The sequence below is a fragment of the Ahaetulla prasina genome, chromosome 3 (assembly GCF_028640845.1).
Source record: "Ahaetulla prasina isolate Xishuangbanna chromosome 3, ASM2864084v1, whole genome shotgun sequence".
Taxonomy (NCBI): domain Eukaryota; kingdom Metazoa; phylum Chordata; class Lepidosauria; order Squamata; family Colubridae; genus Ahaetulla; species Ahaetulla prasina.
Window position 1 is genome coordinate 114,409,232 of NC_080541.1, and position 25,159 is coordinate 114,434,390.

Sequence of the window (25,159 nt, forward strand, 5' to 3'; positions counted from 1 at the left end):
ACTCTTTTCACAACATTCATAATTATATAAACCTTTATATAATTTATATAAACCTTTCTTGCCTTTTTTTTTTTTAATTCAAAAAGTTTTACAAAAAATTTTCCCCCCTTTCCCCCCCTCCCCTCCCCCCTCCCTTCAAAACCCCTCTCCCCCCCCCCCGACTTTCCGGAACGAGCGCAAGGTATAGTTAAAAATAAAACAAACATATGCTAAAAAATTTTCGTCCCAACTTAATTATATCCCTACAATCATCAATTCCTAACTTCCCCAAAACAATCAAAATAATACATCATAATCATTCAAAACAGTCTGATAACTCTTAGTCTGATATCTACTTTGAATATAGTCAATCCATTTTTCCATTCCTTTAAGTATCTTTCTTGTATTGTCTTTCAAAAGGCTGATATCTTCGCCATCTCAGCCAAATTGGCAACTTTCAATATCCATTCTTCTATTGTAGGTACTTTTTTCTTCCAATATTGTCCTATTAGTAATCTTGCTGCTGTTATTAGATTTAAAATCAATTTAGTCTCAATTACTGTACAATCCGTAATAATTCCCAACAAAAAAATTACGGCAGGAACTTTATCTTCTTTTCAAAACATTTTGTAAAATCCACCAAATTTTTATCCAAAAGGCCTTTATGTCCTTACAAGTCCACCAAATGTGAAAATATGTAGCATCATCACAATTACATCTCCAACATTTTGCTTGCATATCTGGATACATACACGATAATTTTTTAGGATCTAGATGCCATCTATAAAACATTTTATAAAAATTTTCCCTCAGATTCTGTGCCTGTGTGAATTTAACATTTCTAACCCAAATTTTTTCCCAAGTTTCCAATAATATTGGCTCCTGAAAATTTTGTGCCCATGTTATCATACAGTCCTTTACCAAGTCCCTTTCAGAATCTATTTCAAGTAACACATTATACAATCTCTTTATATGCTCCTGAGACTGATTTCTAATTTGCTTTACCAAATTTCCCTCGTTCTGCTCTATACCAATTTTCTGATCTTCCTTCCATCTAGCACGTAGTTGCTCATATTGAAACCAAGTATAATTTTTCCCTTCTTCTTTTAGTACGTGCAGCAATTTTAATTGCAAATTACCTCTTTCAGTATACAAAAGATCTTTATACGTAATCATTTCCTGATTCTGTTCTATATTTATATTCTCTATTGTATGTCTAGGACTTGCCCATTGGGAATTTTTAAACCTCCCCTTTCCCGGGAATCTTGAATTATTTTCATTTTAACCCTAGCTTTTTTACCTTCCCATATAAATTTATTAATTCCCTTCTGCCATTCCTCAAGATTCTTATCTTTCTTAATTATTGGTATCATCTGAAAGAGGAATAAAAATCTAGGTAAAACATTCATTTTAATAGCAGCTATTCTCCCCAGCAAGGATAATTGCAATTTTTTCCAAACAATCAACTCCTTCTGAACTTTTTGCCATAAAACCTCATAGTTATTCTTATACAGTTTCACATTTGAAGATGTAATATAGACCCCTAAGTATTTAACCTTCTTTACAATTTCAAATCCTGTTATTTCCTCTAGTTTTTCTTTCTGTTGTCTGGCCATATTTTTATTATCACTTTTGTCTTTTCTGATTTACCTTAAACCCTGAAACCTTCCCATATTGATCAATTATTTCCAACAAAGATTTACTAGAATTTATAGGGTTTGTTAAAGTAATCACCAAATCATCTGCAAAAGCTCTCAGCTTATATTCATGTTGTCTAACTCTAATTCCTCTATCTCCTTTACTTCTCGTATTTTATCCAATAATGGTTCTAGAGTTAAAATAAACAATAATGGTGATAAAGGACATCCCTGTCTTGTTCCTTCGCAATCTTAAAAGGTTCTGTTAAGCTACCGTTAATTATAATCTGTGCTGTTTGCTCTCCATAAATTGCCCTAATTATAAAACCATCTCCAAATTGCATCTTTTCTATTAATTTAAATAAAAAATCCCAATGCAATCGATCAAAAGCTTTCTCTGCATCAAGAAAAATAAATGCTGCTGGAATAAAATTTTTCTTTTCTAAATACTCCAGTAAATTAACAATCTGCCTAACATTATTCCTCATCTGTCTCCCTTTTATAAATCCAGATTGATCATTATGAATTCTTCGCTGCAAAATCAACATTAATCTATTAGCTATTATTTTAACAAAAATCTTATAATCATTATTTAAAAGCGAGATTGGCCTATAGTTCCCAGGTTTAGAACAATCCTGTTCCTCTTTTGGTATCAATGAAATAAAAGAGGTTCTCCATGAGGGGGGAATTCCCCCTCCTAATTGTATCTGATTAAATAATTCCTTAAGTGGACCTAACATCTCATCCTGTAAATTCCTATAATAACTAACTGTAAGCCCATCCGTACCAGGAGTTTTCCCCATTTTTAATTGTTTAATTACCAAAATAATTTCTTCAGAAGTTATAGGCCAATTCAGTTCATCCGTTTGTTCTAAAGTTAAATTTTTAACCTTATATTCCTTCAAATAATTATCAATATCCCTGTTCAATATATTATCTTTAAGATATAAATTTGTATAATATTCTAAAAAAGCTTTTTTAATTTTATCCTGTTGGTATCTCTCTTTACCTTTATATTCTATTTTTTCTAAATTAAATAGTTCCTAATACAGAAACTCCCACTCATTAAATTTATTTGTCCTTTTCTGCATCTCTTCCAGAAATATCTTGGATATAGAATAAAATAGAACTGGAAGGGACCTTAGAGGTCTTCTAGTCCAGCCCCCTGCTCAAGCAGGAGACCCTATACCATTTCAGACAAATGGCTTTCCAGTCTTTTTAAAAAAATCTCCAGTGATGAAGCACCTACAACTTCTGAAGGCAAGCTGTTCCACTGATTATTGTTCTCACTGTTAGGAAGTTTCTCCTTAATTCCAGGTTGCTTCTCTCCTTGATTAGTTTCCATCCACTGCTTCTTGTCCTGCCTTCTAGGCTATGATCTGTATATGACTAGAATTTTTCACATAATTTATCTTGCTAAACTATAAATTTATAATTATAACTTGCTAAAGAATAGGCAAAGTATTCCCTAATATAATGCACTGGCTACCAGTTTGCTTCTGGGTCCAATTCAAGGTGTTGGTCATCACCTATAAAACTCTAAGGTCATTAGAAGTCATTATAAAGGTTTATATAGTTATGAATGTTGTGAAAAGAGTACAGAAATAAGCATTTTTCTTTCTCATAATAAATGAACTTGGAGTATCCATTTGCCTTTAACAATGAAATAATGAAAGTGTGGGAAAAATAGAATGATACTTTACATAAGAATCAGAATTCATTACCAGAAGATATGGCTATGTTCATATCAATGGTGGGTTTCAATTTTTTTCCTACTGTTTCTGTGGTCATGGCTTGCTTAGTGGTCATGGCTTGGTGGTCATGTGACTGGGTGGGCATGGCTTGGTGGTCATGTGACTGGGAGGGCATAGTCATCTTAATGCCATTCACTTATCATGGCTGACTCAGGACGGAACAAGTCATACTGGCTAACTTGATGTGGAGACAACTTGGTGCCTCACAAGCTCCTCAACTCCCCAAACTCTGGCAGCCTAGTGCATGCAGGCACATGCATACATGCATTCCAAGTTTGGTGACTTTTATCCACATAGGAAGGATAAGAGCCTTCTCCCCTAGCCCAGCATGATTGGCAGTTTGTAAGCTCAAATGTGGATAAGTCGCCAAACTTGGAATGGGGTGTATGTGTGTGTGTGTGTGCACGTGGGGACGCCACAGGAGATGTTCTTCTCTCAATCCCAGACATTGTTGGCATTTCCCTGTCTGATGCATCCTCCCAGCAAAGGAGGAAGCAGAGGACACTGCTGTGTGCGTGGAACCATGGAGAAGAAAGTTTGCAGGAAGCAGTTTCTGTTGTGATCCAGGCCCAAGTAGGTAGTAGAAAACTCAGTCAGTGTAAAAACCAACGAACTTTATTCGAACAGCTGAGAATTACTTCATTCTCAGCGTAGTTCAACTAAATTAAAGCAAATTCCTCCCAACACAAATTCCTCAGTCCTATCACCAACCTTGGTCCAATTATACAAACTGCCAAAGGCCTTTCTTGGCAAAAGTTCAGAAGACACTGATACAAAATAAATGCAAGAAGACGAAGCTATCAATGTTGTTTTCTGGCAAAACCCAAATGCCATTGTTGGTCTTTTAAGCCTTATGGGAGGGGCCAATCATCTATTAGCCCTACTCCCGAGTCATCCTCTTTGCTTGAGCTGCTCTTGCCTTCTGGCAGCTCTTCTCATGTGTGCATTAGGAACAGGCTCCTCCTCTTCCTCACTACTGTCAGTCCCTGGAGGCTCTGGAGTCCGCACCTCACTCCCCGATGGCCCTGGCCCCACCTCAGCCTCCCACGTAGAGCCCTCATCTGGGCCTTCCCCAGCCTCCAGGACTGGACCACGCTCTTCCTCAGCCTCATCGCTGTCTGACTCCATTACCAGCTCCGCAGACTGCTGGTGGACCACAACAGTTTCGTCTGAGCCCAACTTCTGCCTTGAAAATCTCTGGGGAGCAAGAGGCGGCGGCAGGGGAAGAGGGCTGCCTGGTCCTGCATGAGGGAGGCTGGCTCTTCTTGAAAGGGAATCCCTGTTTCTAATTATGAGTGGTAAGGATGCTAGCTTGTTGGGACAGCCTTCCTTCATCCTTTTATCTGTATTAGTGTAATTTCTAATAAAATTATAAATATAAATTTTGGGAATCCTGCTCCTGGTTTATCTGGGTGAAAGATTAGTGACTCACTGAAACCTGTTAGCTTTGGAAATGATACAATGATTATTTGAAACTTTGCAATTATTGGCATCCCTTTAAGTTTTCTACCACAATAGAGGGCAACTCCAATCTAGGTAGATAAGTTTGATAACACAAACAAACAACTCATCTTTAGATGGAACCCTTCATTAAGGCAGATTCAAGTCAACTCTGCACAGGCTAAGTGCCTTAGTGAAGTATGGCTTCTGATCTTTATGTATTTATGGGTAATGCTGTCAAACAGGCAGTGATATCCTATCCACACGTCCTAGATACCACAATTGAAATAGGGATTAAATTGTGATCATTTATACCAGGAGGAGGTTCTCCAGCCTTTTCTTTCCAGTTTAAAACCACTGTTTCTAAGTATTTCAATTTTTATTGCAGAATGTCAATAGCTCTCACATTATGATCCACACAACAAAAATAATATTTATAATTTACTGGACTCAGTTACATAGAAAAGGATTACCAAAATAGCAATCCATTGGAGATGTAACAAGGATAATGCTTCTTTAAAATACATGTATTTACAATTCTTTATTAATGTTTTATTAAGTTTGGGGAAATTATTGGATTGCATAAATATAATTATGTGATAAAAGCAAACATTTCTCTCCAACATCCAAGAAGCCCAGAAATAGAGTTTAAAATGTCTGAAATCTCCATCCAAAGTTTAGCTTTTGCAGGTAATGCTGGTTAGATCCCTAGGACTTCCTTGTGGGGCTGTCCTTTGGGGGGAGACCAAAGCACCCCTCCATTGACTTCCAGACATTTTTCACAAAGCCCGGGAGCAACGGGATGGGGGTTCGTAGGAGAGGATGGCCATGAAATGTTGGGTTTCAGTGATTTAACATGTGTTAAATGCAGGGATGAAATGTTCCCGGTTCGGACTGGATCACCTGATCCAGTAGTGATGGCGGCAGGCGGTTCAGAGAACCGGTAGCAAAAATTCCTCCCCACACTGCCCCTCCGAGCCGCGCAATCATCAGAGGTTTGGTTTTTTTTACTTTTAAAAGCATTTTTTCTTCGGCCAAAAAAAATGCTTTTAAAAGTAAAAAAAAAAAAAGCCTCTGATGATTGTGCAGCTCAGCTGGGATCGTCAGAACCCTTTAAAAGCGTTTTTAAAGGGTTCTGACGATCCCTTTAAATCTTCGAAGATCCCTTCGATCTTTGGCGAAGAGGTTGTAAAAAAAAAAGCTTTTAAAAAGCTCCTCTGGCGATCCCAGCTGAGTTGCCTGATCGCCAGAACCTTTTAAAAGCATTTTTATACAACCTCTTCGGTCGATGAGATTGTAGAAAAAGTGCTTTTAAAAGGTTCTGGCGATCAGGCAACTCAGCTGGGATCGTCAGAACCCTTTAAAAGCTTTTTTTCCTCTGGTGATCCCAGCTGAGATGCCTGATCATCACAGGCTTTTAAAAGCGTTTTCTTACAACCTCTTCAGGTGAAGAGATTGTAGAAAAAATGCTTTTAAAAGTAAAAAAGAAAAGTTGGCCATGCCCACCCAGTCACATTACCTCCCCCCCAAGCCATGCCCTCAGAACCGGTAGTAACAAATTTTACATTTCACCCCTGGTTAAATGGTATGCCAATGAAGGGTTTTGGCTTTTGAGCCTCTGGTGGTTATCTCCTGTGCCACCTTCGCTGTACCCTGGAGCAAGGCCTTCCCCTTTCTACTTCCATTCCAGAGCCTTGGGCAGCGGTGGGCAAGCACCCAGTCCAGCCCTCCAGCACTGCGATCCCGCAGCTGACCCCAGCCCAGCTTCCTCATGGGGGCATCCATACCAGGGGTAAAATGATCCCGGTTTGGAACGGCTCGCCCGATCCGGTAGCGATGGTGGCTGGTGGTTCGGAGAACCAATAGCAAAAATCCCTGGCCCTGCCCCCTGCCCCTGCTGAGCCGCACCATCATCAGGTTTGTTTTTTTTACTTTTAAAAGCAGTTTTTCTTCAGCCGAAAACATGCCTTTAAAAGTAAAAAAAAGCCTTTGATGATCCCGCAGCTTGGCTGGGATTGTCAGAACCCTTTAAATTCTTTTTTTTAACAACCACTTCGGCCGAAGAGGTTGTAAAAAAAAGCATTTTAAAGGCTCCTCTGGCAATCCCAGATGAGTTTCTCATCACCAGAACCTTCAGCTGAAGAGCTTGTTAAAACAATTATTTTAAGAGGTTCTGGGCTGCTATGAGGCAACTTCAGCTGGGATCGTCAGAGGAGCCTTTTAAAATCTTTTTTTCCTCTGGCGATCCCAGCTGAGTTGCCTCATCATCACAGGCTTTTAAAATCATTTTTAACAACCTCTTGCAACAGCCCCCGCCCATGCTCACCTAATGCCCCGTCCCCACTTGCCTTATTGCTGCTCCTTTCAGGCTGGCAAAGCCATGCTTTACATCAGTTGCATCAGCTAACAACTGAATCTGCCTGCCTGAAACCCATTTCCTCAGTGAGCAACTCAATCTGCCTGCTTTGCTGGCTGAGGAACTCTGGGAATTGAAGTCCACAAACCTTAAAATTACTAAGGTTGGAGACACCTGATCTAAAAAATATAAATAAAATAAAATAAAATAATAAAATAAAATATTTGTGCAGCTGAGGTTTGGTGTGTTTCTGTAGTGTTTCACTCTAACTACACAAACACACAAAATCTCACAAAGCTGTATGTGGCATTTTGTGTGTGTGTATGTGTTGTGTTGTGTGTGTGTAAAGTGTGAAAGTTGGTTTTTGGTACCTCTTATTGTTTTGTATACTTTGTTTATTATTTTTATTATTTGTTATTGGCCACATCCACCCAGTCATCTGACCACCACGCCATGCCCACCAGTTAAGGCACGGCCACAGAACGGTAGGGAAAATTTTTAGATTTCATCCCTGATCCATACGGCTAAGCCGTTGCCAGTGCCGGGTGCAGAGGAAAAAATGGAGAAGCAAGGGGAGAGTCGGGCACAGAGGTGAAGGTGTAGGAGCGAGAATCCAGGGGACAGAAATGGAAAAGCGAGGGGGGGAATGGGGAATGGGGAGGAGGTGTAGGAAGCAGAATCCGGATGCAGAAATGCAAAAGCAAGGGGGGGGGAATAGGGAGGAGAAGGTGTAGGAAGCAGAATCCAGGTGCAGAAATGGAAAAGCGAGGGAGGGAATAGGGAGGAGAAGGTAAAGGAAGCAGAATCCAAGCGCAGAAATGGAAAAGTGAGGGGGGAATGGGAAGGAGAAGGTCACAGCAGGCAGTGTGTGTGTGTGTGTGTGGACAAAACGGGAGCTTCAGGCGGCGGCAGTCACGGCAGGTGGGGGGGCAACGGCAGCAGCCAAAAGGGGAACTCCAGATGGGGGATGGCCCTCGGGGCCCTGGGAAAGTGCAGGCTTTCCTGATGGGACTTACAGGAGTCCGACTCCCAAAAAGTCAAAAAACTCTCTCTCCCAGGCAAAAACAGCAACGGACAGAAGCAGCAGCCGCTGACCTGGAGAGCACATGATGGAGCCCTCCATTGTTTTCTCTCCCCTGCTCTCTTGCTGGGAGAGAGAGTTTTTCGCAGCACTGCGCTTTGGGTCCTGGTAAGTCCAGAAAGTGCTGGACCAGAAACAGGATTCAACCTGTTTTTCTCTGCCTGGCTTTCTGGATGGGACTTAAATTTACAGGACCCAAAGCGCTGTGCAGGAAAGACATACCCCCAGCAAGAGAGCAGGGGAGAGAAAACAGATCGCTGGAGAACAAAGCTCCATGTGATCAGCAGCTGCTGCTTCTCTCCACCCACTTTGGGGACCCACCTGGAAAGCCAGGCACAGAGAAAAAGCCAGGTTGAAGGCCGGTATGTTCAGTGCCCACGAGGAACCAAGGCTTGAAGCCGTTTTGGAGGTTGCTAAGGAGGACTGCTCCTCAGCCCCAGCCATGCATTTTCAATCCCAGACTGCTTGGAGTGAAAAGCTATTCCAACAGCCTCGGTTTGAAAACACATGGCTGGGGCCAAAGAGCGATCCTCCTTAGCAACAACGTTCCTCGTAGGCACTGCTACCAGCCGTGGGAGGAAGGTAAAGTCGTGAGCCTAGTGGGGACGGTGGGGGCCCCGCAGCAAGCAAGGCAGGTAGCACGGCCTGGAATGGAGCTGCGCCAGGCTATGGTAGCTTAGCCAGCCACGCGAACTCGGTGGGGACTGTGGAGAGGAGGCGCAGCAAGCTCCAAGGAGAGGTGGGGCTAGCATGACTTACCTGTAGGCAGGAGGAGGCAGCTCAGTTGGGGCGCAGGGCAGGCACCACGTAGGAAGGCAGCTTAGGTAGGCAAGCCACCTGGAGGTGAGGAGTGACTGTGTGAGGTGGGTGGGCTAGGCGAGTGAGCGGCGACCAGGTGACCGGTTTGGGGGCATGGCCAGCCAACGGTCACTAACAGTTTAGCGACCCAGGCCAAATTACTTCTACTGGTTCACATGAACCGGTATGAATCGGTAGAAACCCACCGCTATGTACCAATGGTTAATAGTCCATGGATACATGCTATCTCCAGGATCAGAGACACCAGATGTCAGATCCCTATCGTGATGCTGCCATTCAAGAGGGGAGCCGCCCACCTGGGATTATTTTACTCATTGATTGATCTCATCCTGTTTTCCTATGTATCCTGTAATTCCCTAGTTTATAACTTTTACCCTGTCACGTATTCTGTCCTGTGTTCTGATTTACCTTGGGGGATGTACAAGGGGGGAGGGCCATCTGTTTTCTCTCAGTTTGGAAGCCTCACAAAAGAAGCACATGGGAACGACTCCTTATCTCTTTCTCAGGACAACCTGTTTCCACAACATCTCCGTACCTGTGGATTGGCTCATTCAACATCAAACTGGGAGGAGGGAGTTCTAATCACTTTATCCTAACGGATTTGCCTAGGGGAACTCAGACCCTGATTTGCATTGTTTTACATTCACTTCCTTTCAATAAATGTTTCCTTTTGAAATGCTAACGTTTCAAGAGTCCATGTTTTCTTGAACAGGAGGGAGACGCAGGACCTTACAACGAGACTTTTAATGAATTGCTTACGGATTCTCAGACATGCAAACATTGTTCTTTAAATTGTAGGTTCCTGAACTTTACAAAACAGCAGATTTTCTATCTGAACTCTTCATTTCTTATAATGTACAGCTGGTTTGGGAAAAACTAGGGTAGTGAAATTAATAGATAATGTGGAGATAGGATTTGACCTATTTCTTTAAATCACTTCAAATCAATCTATGATCTGTATACAATCTGAGGCTTACATATTTTTCTTCCTTGTCAAAAGTGATAAAACAGCAATCTTGACTAGAATCACCCTGATTCCTGGGAATCAACCTGTATCCTGTCCACCTGATACTATCCTGGTTCCATAAAAGTCGGGATACCCCCAATACTAAACCTGTCAAGATAACCTTACAATATTGCTTTTAGATTACATACCCGGATAATTCGGGCTGCCTCCAGCAGAATGTTGCTCCGTTCCATGCCTGATTTCTGACTCCATATTTTGAAAGCAGCATGTGCACTCTTTACAGCCAGATCTATCTCCTTCTCACCAGAGAAGAGTAAGTTCCCAATAACTCTGCCTGAAGAAGAAGAAAGGCGGTTCAGTTTGCCAAAATCAATTGATAATACTTACTTGGCAATGCTTATTAATAGTATCTATTAAGCTTCTTATTAAGAAGTGAAAATGACTTGATAATAAGTAGCAATTTAATATTACAGCACCTTCTGCAACAATTTAAAAAAATCCACATTTTTTATTAAATTATGAAGAATTATAAAATACAAAATATAAAAGTAAATAGAGGAACATTAAGGAAGGAGGGGAAAGAGTAAAGCAAAGTGGCAAAGATTAGGAAAAAGAAAAGAAAAAGAAGCATTGACTTCCGACTCTGTTGCAGTAAAATAAAACTTCAAGTCACAACTTTTTGTTTTTCCATAATAATATAAACAAGTCACTTCTATAAAGATTACCTGTCTAATCTGTAAAACCCAAAGTCAAAGTTACATTCTTTTCCACATCAAGCACGAAATTCAGAAGCGGTTTCCATGTGGAAACAAAAGTACTTATATTCTTTTCTTTAATAGAATAGTCAGTTTTACCATTTCAGCCAAATCCATCAACTTCTGAATCCATTCTTCCATGGTAGGTATGAAAACATCTTCCCATTTTTGTGCATATAACAATCTTGCTGTTTTCAACATGTACAGTAACGAAGTTCCAAATTTTTTCTCCGGTTCTTTTTCCACTAGTCCCAAAAGGAAAAGTTCTAGGTACATTTCTATCTGCATTTTCAGGATTTTCTGTATTAAGAGTGTGAATCATACTCCATTTTTTTTTTGCTTTACCACTTTAAACGATGGCAGAAGGATATTTCTAAGTTTATATGACAAGGGAAAAAACCAAGCATTAGATATAAGCTATTGCAAGATGCCAAGGAAAGCACATCTGGGCCTATCAAATTTGAAATTGTATTTTGATGCATGTTGCTTGGGTGAATCTCCAGAATAAGAGGTTACTCGAACTAGAGGGCCATGAACTATGGCTTTGATGGCAAGACTATTTATGGTATGACAAAAGTAAAATTAATGTTGATTTTAATACACATTTTGTTAGACGTGCCATACTAAGAGTTTGGAATAAATATAAAACAAGGCTCTCTACGAAGTTGCCTCTCTGGGTGTCGCCACAGGAAGCCTTTTTTAGAAAAGAAATGGTGACGAAGCCAGATTGGGTTGACGTATGGTAAAATTTTATCTTTCAATTCTGGTGACCCAATATTAAAGCCGAGGGAAGAACTTGAATCAGAAAGTTATGCTTGCCATTGGTTTCCTTAGGTTTCACCTAATCCCATGGTAGCGAACCTATGGAATGCATACCAAAAGCGGCACGCAGAGCCACCTCTCTGGGCAAGCCAGCCATCACCTGTTGCTCTTTTAGGTTCCGGCGTGCACATGCACGCAGACCAGTTAGTTTTTGCGTGCTTGGGAGTGCCGGAAACCTGAAGAGCAGCTCCCTGGTGCACGACGGGAAGCTGTGGTTTTGGTTCCCAGCACTCACATGCGTGCTGGTCTTGGCACACGCATGCATGCCGGAAACCGAAAGACCAGGTGGCATGCACGTGTGCCAGGGAGCTAGCTTGTTCTTCCGGTTTACGGCGCTCCCCCATGTGGGCGCGTGCTGCCATTTTGGCACTCAGTGCCGAAAAGGTTCACCAATACTGGCCTAATCAGTACTTGCACCTTTGGTTTTTCCTACCTAAATGTAAAGCTTTGCTTTTCTGCACATTAAATTTCATGTTGTTGGATAGGGCTCATTGTTCAAGTCTGTCAAGATCTTTTCGGATCCTCAGCTTGTCTTCTGGGATGTTGGCTATTCAAGTCTGTCAAGATCCATCTGGATCTTGAGCCTATCATCTAGGGCATTGGCTATGCCTGTCAACTTAGTATCACTTGCAAATTTGATGAGTTCCCCTTCCATTCCTTCATCTAAGTCATTTATGAGGATATTGAAGAATATTGTTAATATTACATTAACACAATGTAAGCCGCCCTGAGTCTTCGGAGAAGGGCGGGATATAAATTCAAATAATAAAAAAAGAGTATTGGGTCTGAGAATATTGGGCCTTGTGGCTTACACCCCTCCATGTAAATGTTACTACATTTAGGACTACTCGTTGAGTACGGTTTGTCAGCAAGTGTCAGGCGTGCCTCCGTTCAGAACCCAAGAAAGAAAAACCCCAACTCCATGTTTATAGAGAAAGATACTTTTACTGAGTATGAACTGAATGCAACAAAAGAAAAGCAAGGTCTGAGGCAATAGGCGCAAAAATTAGATATTGAAAGCAATCCCAAATCCCTCCCCCCAAAGAACATCATTATGCAAAAGATCTTTATAAGTAATCATTTCTTGTTCCTGTTCTATATTTATATTCTCTACTGCATGCCGAGGACTTGCCCATATAGGAATTTTATAATTTAACTTATAATAATATTTTTTCCAGACACGCAGAAGAGAAATTCTCAACACATGATTCTTAAAAGCTTTGTCTACTTTCTTATCATACAATAAATATGCATGCCAACCATATAATAAATCATAACCTTCTATATTCAAAATCCTTTCCTCCGTCAAATTAAACCAATCACTTATTACAGAAAGAACAACTGCTTCATAATACAGTTTTAAATTAGGCATTTTTAATCCTCCTTTTTCCCGTGTATCTTGCATTATTTTCATTTTGACTCTCGCTTTTTTCCCTTCCCATATAAATTTATTAATTCCAATCTGCCATTCTTCCAAATTTTTGTGTTTCTTAATTATTGGTATCATCTGAAACAAGAACAAGAATTTAGGCAAAACATTCATTTTTATAGCTGCTATTCTCCCCAACAAAGATAATTGTAATTTTTTCCAAGTATTCATTTCCTTCTGAATTTTTTTCCATAACACATCATAATTATTCTTATACAATTTTACATTTGATGAAGTAAGAAAGACTCCTAAATATTTAACCTTTTTTACAATTTCAAATCCTGTTATTTCCTCTAGTTTTTCTTTCTGATTCTTTTTTTTTGTTCAAAAAAGTTTTATTTTGACATTCTTATCCAATAACATATCCAATAACATATTTAATGTACCATCATATACAATTAATCGGATCTGCCCGGTCACCACCCCCTTCCTTTTCCTTTTACTCTCCTTCTCTACCTTCTTCTACTTTCCATAACCATCCTCCCCCTCTTATCTACATCCTCTCCTCTTTCCTCCCTACTCCTTTCTTCTCCCTCTTCCCCTCTTCCTTCCTTTCCTCCTCCTCCTCTTCTCTTTCCTCCTTCTCTCTTCTACTTCCTTCTTTCCCATCATTCTAAAGTAGTAGCCAGGCAGGTCCGATCTTACATTAATTATACATCTTCAATCATCTTTGTACATTAACTATCAATCCATTTTCTGCCCCTCCCTTCCCTTCCCTTCCTCCCCACCCCCAGGACTTCCGAGAACCGAATACAGGTATAAAACTAACAACAAAAATTAAAATCTAGCACAAATCATAATCCATAGTCATTCCTTAAAACCTCCACTCCCCTTCCAAAGACAAAGAAGATACTTTTCTTCCAATCCATTATATTTCAGACCATTCCACTCCTAGAGTTCTCAGAAGTTTCCGATTGAGTTAGTGTTTATTCTTGAATAAAGTACATAGTTTTTAATATCCAACCTTCATCAATCAATATCAAAACAACGTTCCATCTTCCAATATTCACCAAGGGTTCTTCTAAAATGTCTTTCTTCCCTAAGCAGTCTCTCAAAAATAGTTCATATTTCCAACTTAGTTTCTTTAATTTTTCTGTCCAACCTTCAAGGGTAAGCAATAGTCCATCTTTTCACATCTTTAACATTTATATATACGACAAATAATATTACAAATATCCAAAGTATCAATTATAGTAGTTAAAATCTTCACTTTACCTTACTTTAATAACATTATTAAAATTACACCTATAACTTATCCAAAATATATCTATTATAACAATTACATTCTAATTAACATTACATCCATCTCTTAAATATAATATTTAATCCAAATTCCTAAATTTTACTATCTATCCTCCAAAATTAAACAATATTCCATCTTCCTATTCCTTTATACCTTAAATATATCAAATAGTACCCCTAAAATTACACATTTATATCCACAATAAATCATTTACAAAAATTAACCATAATCATATATAATAAAGTTAAACATTCTCCCTCCCCTTCTTCTGTCTTACATTTTACCATCTATTCACCATTCAACTTAACATCTGTTAACAAAGAATTCCCAATCTTTAATACATTAGTATAAAAATCTCGTGCTTTACAAATTGTGTTGAGAAAATACTTTCTTCCTTTATAATTCAGTGTTAAACCAGCTGGAACCTCCCATCTAAAATATATCTGATGTTTCTTAAGCTCATCCACCAGAAAGGCAAATTCTTTTCTCTTTCTTAACATTTTAGGAGGGATTTCCTTCATCATTATTATACCTTGTCCTAATATTTGAAATTTATTTTTATAAAATGCTCGCAAAATTCCATACCTAATCCTCTTATTTGTAAAATAAATAATCACATCTCTCGGTAAGCACTTCTGCCTTGCCCACCAAGAATTAACACGATAAATTTTTTCAATATTAACTTCAAAATCTTCTGATTCCACTCCCTCTATCTGAGCAAAGGCCTGAATAAAAATCTCTTTCAAATTTTCTTCCTTACACTCTCTTATTCCTCTCACCCTTATAGTATATTCCATTAATTTATATTGTAATATAACCCTTTCTTCCTCTGCCTTATCAGCCTTAACCTGAATATCATCTATTTTATTTTCTAAATTCAAATTAATTTGAACTTCATCTATTTTCCTTTGCAAATCTGAATTAATTTGGTTAAATTCATTCAGTCTTTCTTCTGTCTGTGTACTAGATAACAATAATGGGGTAATTGATTCCTTTAATTTTTTCATCTCCCTACTCTGCTCTTCCACCAAATCTTTAAAATCCAGTATTTCTTTCTCCATTTCATTAAATTTTTGATCTATTTCTGAAAGATGAGCCTCCATAAGCTCCTGTAAAAAATTCCTTAGACTTTCTTTAATATCCTCTCTCAATTTCCGTACCTGAAGTGAAGAAATTTCCAATATTTTAGAAGTGGTTAAATCTCTTTGCTTAAAAGCCATTTTTAAACTAAGTAATATCAAGAAGAAGAAAAAAAAAGGGGGGGGGGAATAAAAAGAAAAAAAAACCAATAAATTTTTCTTCTTAAACACTGTAAGAAAAAGATAATAAAAAAAAAAGAATAGATTTTTTAAAAAAGAATTCCATTTAAAAAAAAAATCTTGTTATTTTCTTCTTAAAGGTTCCACGCCAGCAATTGTAATCAGCATTTCCTTAGCTTTCACTTTCAAAACACAAAACGCCATCTTTCTTCATCTCCACTCTTAAATACAAATAACTTCTCTGTCAGGGAGTTAAAATCATCTTACAAACAAATGCCAGCCCTCCTGCTTTCGGCTCTTTCCATGTTGACAATTTATCAATAATCCTCTTCAGTCACGAAGATGGACGCTGCGTTTTGCTCTGCTTTTGCAGAGGCGTTCTGGATTCTGGAGCTTTTTTTGAGCTATAGAAGGAGCGTTCCCATCAAACCACCAGAAATCATTCTGGGGCTTTTCTTGGGGGCTCAACTTCAGCTCAAATGCTCATCATCCCCCTCCTTGCCCAAGGGTAGAGATTTACGAGCTGTTGACAGCAGTCTAAACAGCTGTCTAAACAGCTCTCACAGAATCACAAAGAACGGGCGGACTGAGATTGCCCGCCATTTAGCGCAGCGGAGCCACCCGGAAGTCTGTTTTTCTTTCTGATTCTTAATCATATTTTTGGTTAACACTTTTGTTTTATTTTGATTCACTTTAAACCCTGAGACCCTTCCATATTGATTAATTACTTCCAACAAATATACACTCGAATTTATAGGCTGAGTCAACATAACAACCAAATCATCTGCAAATGCTCTGACTTTATATTCATGTCTTCTAATTCTAATACCCTCTATCTCCCTTAACTCTCTTATCTTATCCAATAAAGGTTCCAAAGACAAAATAAACAATAAAGGTGATAAAGGACACCCCTGCTTTGTTCCTTTCGCAATTTTAAAACTATCTGTCAAACTACCATTAATTATTATCTGAGCTGTTTGCTCTCCATAAATTGTCCTAAGTATTCTTATAAAACCATTTCCAAATTGCATTTTGTCTGTTAATTTAAATAAAAATTCCCAGTGCAAACGATCTGATTTTTCTTTTCCAAATATTCCAATAAATTCACTATCTGCCTAACATTATTCCTCATTTGTCTCCCTTTTATAAAACCAGACTGGTCAGTATGAATCCTTTGTTGTACAATTTCCATTAACCTATTTGCCATTATTTTCGCAAAAATCTTATAATCATTATTCAAGAGTGAAATCGGTCTATAATTCCCAGGCTTAGTACAATCCTGATCCTCTTTTGGTATCAATGAAATAAAAGTAGTCCTCCATGATGGTGGCACCTCCCATCTGTATCTGATTAAATAACTCCATAAGTGGACCAACTATCTCATCCTGTAACTTTTTATAATATATTGCTGTAAGTCCATCTGTGCCCGGGGATTTCCCTATTTTTAATTGCTTTATTACCAAAGTAATTTCCTCAGAAGTTATAGGCCGATTCAACTCTTCCCTTTGTTCATTAGTTAAACCTTTAACCTTATATTCTTTCAAATATTTATCAATATCCATATTCAATATTGTATCTCTGGCATATAAATTTGTATAATATTCCAAGAAAGCTTTTTTAATTTTATCCTGTTGAAATCTCACTTTACCCTTATATTCAATTCTTTCAATAGTACGTGCTTTCTGTCTTTTCCTTAACATATAAGCCAACCACTTCCCTGATTTATTGGCATTACAAAAAGTATTATGTTTAGCATATTGTATATTGGTTGCCACCTGATCTGCCATTAACATATTAAATTGACTCTGTAATACCTTTATCGCCTCATTAATTTTTAAATCATGTGGATTATATACCAGTAATTGTTGTTTCCTCTGAATTTCTTCTTCTAAATCCCTACGCTGTTTTTGTAATTTTCTCCTCTGTCTACTATTAATATATATCAAATTACCTCTCATAAAGGCCTTGCTAGCATCCCACACCATTTCTATCGAAGTTCCCATATTCAAATTATAATCAAAAAAATCTTTCATTTGTTTTTTACATTGATTTACATTATCCTCATATCTAAACAAATTTTCATTTATTCTCCATGATCTTCTTCCACCTTCATATTGCAACTCCATCCATACCGATATATGTATCAGTTAAACATATGATCAGTTAAACACCTTGGAAATATCTTTGTTTTCTTAACCCTAGAAAGCAAGTCATTGGTAATTAATATAAAATCAATACGTGAAAAAGATTGGTGCCTGTCCGAAAAATAAGTATAGTCTCTATCATCAAAATTCTGCCTTCTCCATATATCTTTCAACTCAAAATCTTCCATCAAATCAAAAAAAGATTTAGGCAGTTTTGCATGCATAGGAATTTTCTTAGAAAGAGTTCTTTTATCTTTTCTAATATCCATTACACCATTCCAATCCCCTAATATAATAAATGTTTTATAGTCCCAAAGAGTCAATTTTTCATGTAACAGTTTATAAAAATTTTCTTGTTGTTGATTAGGTGCATATATGCCAATCACAAGTGTCTTTTTTCCTTCTAAAATCAATTCAATAGCAATATATCTTCCTTGAATGTCCGTTTCAATTAATTTAGCTGATATATTTTTCTTCAAATATATAACTATACCATTTTTCTTATTCGGAGCAGAAGAAACAAAATGTTTACTTACTTTCGAATTAAACAAATATTTCTGATCTGATAATTTTATGTGTGTCTCTTGCAAACATATCACATGGTTTTTAAATTGTTTCAAATAATGAAATATTTTTCTTCTTTTCTGTGCTGAATTCAAACCATTAACATTCCATATCAAAAATTTATTTGCCATCACTGGCCTCTTGAAGCTTCTGAGCAATTAGCTGAAGACTCTCACTCTTCGGCTTGGCTCCTCCCACAGCTTCAGTAGTAGAATCCCGTTCCTGTCTTTGAAGTCGTTCCTCTATCTCCTTACGCCTAATAGCTCCCCTTGTCACTCTTTGTTCTTGAGGTTGTTCTTGAGGTACTGACATCACAGGTGTAGTTTCAACTTCCCCACTCTGTTTCTCTTGAAGACTTTTATCCACTGTTTCTACATCCACTTTCAATACATTAAAAAGAAAATCTTTTGCTTTCAACTCAGTATCAATTCGATATCTCCTGCCTTGAAAAAATACTGTTAAGCCAATTGGAACCTCCCATCTGTATTGAATCTGATGCTTCTTAAGCTCTTGTGTAAAAAATCTAAAGTCCCTTCTATCCTTTAACATTTTAGCAGGGATCTCTTTCAAAACCAACACCTCCTGTTCTCCTATTTGCAATTTCTTTTGGTATGTAGCTTGCAAAATCTGATTTCTTATTGTAGAAGTCAAAAAATAAATTACAATGTCTCTTGGGAGCTTTTTCTGCCTCGCTACCCAAGAATTAACCCTATATGCCTTATCAATTTGAAAATCAACTTCTCGAGGGTCCATTCCTAACATTTCAGCTAAGGCTTCTGATATAACTTTTTAAAGATCTTCTTCCTTCTGATCCTGGAGACCCCTAATTCTCAAAGCCTTCTCCAATGCTCTATATTGCAATACCACCACATGGTCCTCATTTTTATCCACTTTATTTTGGCGCTCTCCAACTTTATTATCCAAATACTGATTTGCTTGACTAATTACTTCCACTTTATCCTCCATTACTTCCAATTTTTTTGCCAAACTTTGAAAAACCATCAATAAATCATCTCTAATTTTTTTATTAGTCTCTTTAATTTCTTCCCTAAGTTGATCCTTCACACCATGAATATTATTCATGATTTCTTTAAATCTCTCTTCAGAAACTCTGTTCTGTTCCTTTAACATATCTTCCAAGTTAGTTTCAGACCCCCTTCTCATCATGGGAGCTTTTGGTGGCTTAAAAGCCATTTTAATTTAAGTAAAGTCTCTAATTAGAATTGTAAAATCTCAAAGTCTCAAAAAGTCTCAAATTAAAGTTGTAAAATAAAAACTTTCACCTTGCCTCCTATGGAGAGCTTCTATTCATCTAAAATCCACAAAGACGAACTTCGCTTTCTCTCACAAGCAGCCTCAAATCCACTTCCTCTCAGACGCCATTTTTTCCTTCACTAAGTTAAAGTGAGAAAAAGTTTTCCCCTTTTTTAAAAAGAAATAGAAGTCAGCTCTCTTCTTGCTTCCCCAGTAATCGATCACTTGTATTTGTCCCCGTCTGCTTCTAGTATTCAAAACGGAATCAATTGAGCAGAAATGGGCGTCTTCCTCTTGTCCTGCCTAATTAGCAGGATCGAGCCGAGTCTGGAGTAGGGCTGGGTTAGGCAGGCACCCCTCCGAGACTCTGCATAAGAAAGCAGAGCCCCTGGGGCAATCTTCTGCTATCCAGCCGCTCTTGCTACTCTCTTTCACCCAGAGAAAAGCTTTGAAGCTGGCTAACAGCTGTTCTCCGCTGTTACACCAGCTTTTACAGGATCTCGGTTCGGGACGCCATTCCAGACGTCCTCCGGGGAAGACGGAAGCCACCGGAAGCCCTATTTTTCCTTTTTTTTTATTGAAAAAGTTTTACAAAGTTTTTCCCCCTCCCCACCCCCACCCCTCCCTTCACAAACCCCCCTCCCCCCTCTGACTTCCCCGAACAAAGTTATAGTTAAAAATAAAAGGTATAGTTAAAAAGGTATAGTTAAAAATAAAACAAACATATGCTAAAAAATTTTCCCTCCTAACTCAATTATACTCCTACAATTCTCATCAAATCCTAACCTCCCCCAAAACAATCAGAAATAATACATCCTAATCATTCAAAGACAGTCTGATAACTCTTAGTCTGATATCTACTTTGAATATAGTCAACCCATTTTTTCCATTAGTTTAAATATCTTTCTTGTGTATTGTCTTTCAAAAAGGCTGAGATTTTTGCCATCTCAGCCAAATTGGCAACTTTCAATATCCATTCTTCTATTGTGGGTACTTCTTTTTTCTTCCAATACTGTTGTATCGGTAATCTTGCTGCTGTTATTAAATTTAAAATCAGTTTAGTCTCAATTACTGTAGAGTCTGTAATAATTCCCAGCAGAAAGAATTGCGGCAGGAACTTTATCTTCTTTTTGTATATTTTTCCTTTTTTATTTCCATACCTTTGTCTCCTTATCCTGTCTTATATTTCTGTTTAATACCTCCAATATCAATAAAAATAGTAATGGGGACAGAGGACATCCCTGCCTTGTGCCTTCCATAATGTTAACCTTTTCAGTCATATCTCCATTTACCATCACCTTTGCCAATTGTTTATAATATATTGTCTTAATCATATTAATAAGTCTCTCCCCAAAACCTATAGCTTTTAATTGCATCAGCATAAACTGCCAGTTTAACTAGCCTCGTGGTGCGACCAGAACAATCTGGAACTGAACACATTCAAAACCATAGAAATGGTGGTGGACTTTAGGAGAAACCCTCACATTCTATACCACCTCTTACAATACTAGACAACACAGTATCAATAGTAGAGACCTTCAACTTTCTAGGATCTACCATATCTCAAGACCTAAAATGGACACCTAACATCAAAAACATCATCAAAAAAGCACAACAAAGAATGTTCTTTCTGCAGAAAGCTCAAACTGCCCAAGGAGCTGCTGATACAGTTCTACAGAGGAATTATTGAGTCTGTCATCTGCACCTCTATAATGACACTACCCTCAAAACAATGCTATAGAGCATTGCACACCAGAACAACTAGACACAAGAACAGTTTTTTCCTGAATGCCATCACTCTGCTAAACAAATAATTCCCTCAACATTGTCAAACTAGTTAATAAGTCTATGTTACTATTAATCTTCTCATTGTTCCTATCATTTTTTTTTATTGGCCAAGTGTGATTGGACACACAAGACAAATTCCTTGTGTGTCCAATCACACTTGGCCAATAAAAAAAAAAATTCTATTCTATTCTATCATCTATCTCCTCCCCTTATGACTGTAACCTTGTTGCTGTTATCCTTATGATTTACCGTATATACTCGAGTATAAGCCGAGTTTTTCAGCACGTTTTTTGTGCTGAAAAACGTCCCCTCGGCTTATACTCGAGTATATACGGCTTATACTCGAGTTTTTTTTTTTTCCTTTTTTTCACATTATACCGGCCGGCGCGAACTTGGCGGGCTTTTGCTTTAGCGCGGGGAAGCCCTGCCGGTGCAGTGAGAGGGCGGGGCGGGGGAGCCGCCAGCCTTCTCGGCCGAGGAGGAGGGTTTCACGACCGGTAGGTGCCTCATTTCCCACCCTCGGCTTATACTCGAGTCCCCAGTTTACCCCAGTTTTTGGGGTAAAATTGGGGACCTCGGCTTATACTCGGATCGGCTTATATTCGAGTATATACGGTATACTATTTCCTGATATGATTTGATTGCTTATTTGTTCCCTATGACTATCATTAAGTGTTGTACCTTGATTCTTGAGGAATGTATTTTTTCTTTTATGTACAGAGATGCACCAAGACAAATTCCTTGTGTGTACAATCACACTTGGGCAATAAAGAATTCAATTCAATTCAATTCAACTCTATTCTATTCACATTGTCAAACGCCTTCTGTGCATCAAGGAAGATCAATGCCAGTTTTTTCTCTGGATGTGCTTCATAATATTCCAGTGTGTTCAGAATTATTCTCATATTGTCTTTAATTTGTCTCTTAGGTAGAAATCCATTTTGATCTGTATGTATAAATTTGTTTTAAAATCTCTTTAATCTTTCTGCCATTATTGAAGTAAATATTTTATAATCTGCATTCAACAGGGATATCAGTCTATAGTTTTTTATCTGCTGCAAGTCTGAGTCTTCTTTCGGTATGAGAGTAATATATGCCTCCATCCACGAATTCAGTATTTTCACCTCTAACAGTAATTCATTGAATACTTCCAACATTGAATTGGAACTCTGCTCCTCTGCCACTTAGCTCTGCACAGCTACTGTTCAGAGGCTACCACCTTGCTCTCAACTGCTGGTCTGCTGCCACCTAGTTCCATTTCACCTCTGCTAAGTGGCCTCCATTTACACCTCACTGCCTCCGTTCAGCTGTCAGGCTCTCAGTTGGGCTGCTGGGTTGTCTCTCAGCTAGAACACTGCACTGCCTCTCAGGAGGGTCACCTCTCAGCTGTGCTGTCTCTCAGTTGGAACACTGGGCCACCTCATTAAGAAGTTTATTTTCATAAATCCCAAAATTTAGAAGATTTTTTAAAAGAAAATTTAAATTGAAATTTCTATCCTTAGATGTTAATCTTCCAGAGTAATAGAGTAAGAGTTGAAGAGACTTACAGTATATCACAGCAGTACACCCCCTCACATTTTATAAATATTTAACTATATCTTTTCATGTGAGTGGAAGAGGACTCCGTGGCAACCTGTGAAACTCTGGTGAACTCAAGAGTTAAGGCAGTGCTGGAAAATAATGATAGCCACACAAAATATTGACACTTTGGGCCTCATCTGAAGATTATCACTTGGAGGTGTACTCACTTTTGTTGTCACCAGATTAGACATTAACGGCTGTGTGTTGTGCTTTTTTGAGGGGACAGCACATTTACATTGTTATTCAAACTGTATACTCACTACATTCTAGCCAAGTGTCATTTCTTCAGTGTTGTCACATGAAAAGATATACTTAAATATTTACAAAATGTGAGGGGGTATATACTGTAATAAACTGCATATTATTTTGGACAAATGGCTATCCAATCTCTCAAAAAAACAACAACACCCCAGTGATAGGGCACCCATACCTCTGATGTCAAGCCATTCCACTGGTTAATTGTTTACACTGTCAGAAGTTTTGGGAGTTCGGAGTTCTCTTTTTGGTCCCTTCTGTGGCAGTGTTGATTTTGCCCTCTTGATATAGTTTGTAATCCACAGATATATTAAAAAATGACAAATGTATAAAATTTGAAAAGGAAAACAAAATCTCAGCAGATAAACTTTGCATCCAAATAAATGTTTGAATTCCAGTTTTTCTCTTCTCTCCAAGTCCAGTCTTTTCTTGCATTCATTTTTTTTCCCTGTGGGTGGAATTCTGTGCATGTGTAGGGTTTTTTTAGGCTTTTAAATGGATTATTCAGGACAGCCTCATTTCTGGGCATGAAGGTATGCCTGCCTTCATGCCCAGAAGAAGATACAGTATTCCAGATGCAGTGTAACACAGATTGCTTTTATATCACATACCTGGATAATTTTATTTTGTAGATGTGCCACACTATTGATTCAAGTTCTTCTTATAATCCATTAGGATAGCTGCATCTTTTTTGCATGTACTGTAATGACCTCTCTCATCCTATTTTCATGTCTTTGATTTTTCATACCCAATTCATCCCTGTCAAAATAGATTTAGCTGCCATCATTCCAGTTTGTCAAGACTCCTGAATCTTGATATTGCCTGTGTGTTTGCTATCACTTCTATATTTGTATTATCAGCAAATTTGAAAATTATATATTCTGTAAGCTCTTGCCTCTCCAATCTTCCCAAGAAAGCAGGACTCTTGAAACTGAAGTTGTTCCAAAAGGAGCTTTTATTGAAAGACTTGTGATAGCAAGAGGTCTAGGCAGGAACTAAATTTTCCCACTTAAAAAACAGAATTTAAAAGCAGTGCAAACAAAATCTCTCCCAGGTTCATGTGAGACAGGGGTGAAATCTACTTTCCTTCCTTACTGGTCCGGAAGTGCACACACCGCGCACGCGTGCTTGCTTCGCTCGTGCATGCTCATCACATGCGTGCACATTACTTCCTGTTTAAAAGCAGGAAGTAATGACACCCAGGTGCATGGGCAGAGCTTTGCTCCGCCATTGCTACTGGATTGCCGAACTACTGGCCATGATTGCTACTGGATCACGTGATCCAGTCTGATCCGGGAGAATTTCACCCCTGATGTGAGGGTAATTCAGGCATGGCATTAAATTCTTGCCATGTGGCCACTCTGGATGCGGTAACCTGTGTTAAGTGTGAACTGCATTATTGTAGGCCACTTCTGGAAAAGGCAATAACTCGGTCCAGTTGTCCTGCTGATAGTTAATAAAACAATGCAGGTACTGTTCCAGAACTGTTCATTCCGTGCCCGTTTGTTTGCAGATGATTACTAGAACTAAGTCCCTGTTTGGTTCTGAGTAAGTCCAAAAATGCTTTCCAGAACTTGGGATACGAATTGGACCCCTCTGTTCAAAATAATACGTCATGGGGCCCCATGCAAGCAGTATATGTGGACCAAAAACAGTTTAGCCAAGGCTTTAGCCATAGGGATCTTTTGGCATGGGATGAAGTGAATCTGCTTTCAGAAAAGGTCTGTGACAACCCAGATCACTATGTTTCCAGAACTCCTGGGCAATTCTACAATGAAATCCATGGAGATCCCTCTCAATGGTGCTGAAAGTTCAGCCACTGGCTGTAATAGACAGGGATTTTTTCCTTGCCTGCGTTTGTGGCAGCACAAATGGCACTATACCACTCATCTGTTTCCAAGGCCATTTTGAATTCTGTGGTGGTGGCATTGTCTAAGGTGGAGGGGCCATTCTTTGTCAGAGAGCATGTGACAACCTTAGCCGCTAATTGGGAGGCTGGGAGCATGGGCTTAACACTTCTGCCTTGACACAG

General features: G+C 38.6%; 1 protein-coding gene across 6 annotated transcripts in view; it reads right to left on the reverse strand.

Annotated features, from left to right (window-relative positions):
- Positions 1-25,159, reverse strand: part of LOC131194855 (4-trimethylaminobutyraldehyde dehydrogenase) — a 175,372-nt gene that overhangs the window by 135,958 nt on the left and 14,255 nt on the right. For all 6 annotated transcript variants that reach the window (XR_009154335.1, XM_058176388.1, XM_058176387.1 and 3 more), the window contains one exon: positions 10,222-10,367. Coding sequence is in view for 5 of the 6 variants with exons in the window: in XM_058176388.1 (XP_058032371.1) it covers positions 10,222-10,367 (146 nt within the window). In the remaining variant the exon portion in view is untranslated. The remainder of the gene's footprint in view (positions 1-10,221; positions 10,368-25,159) is intronic.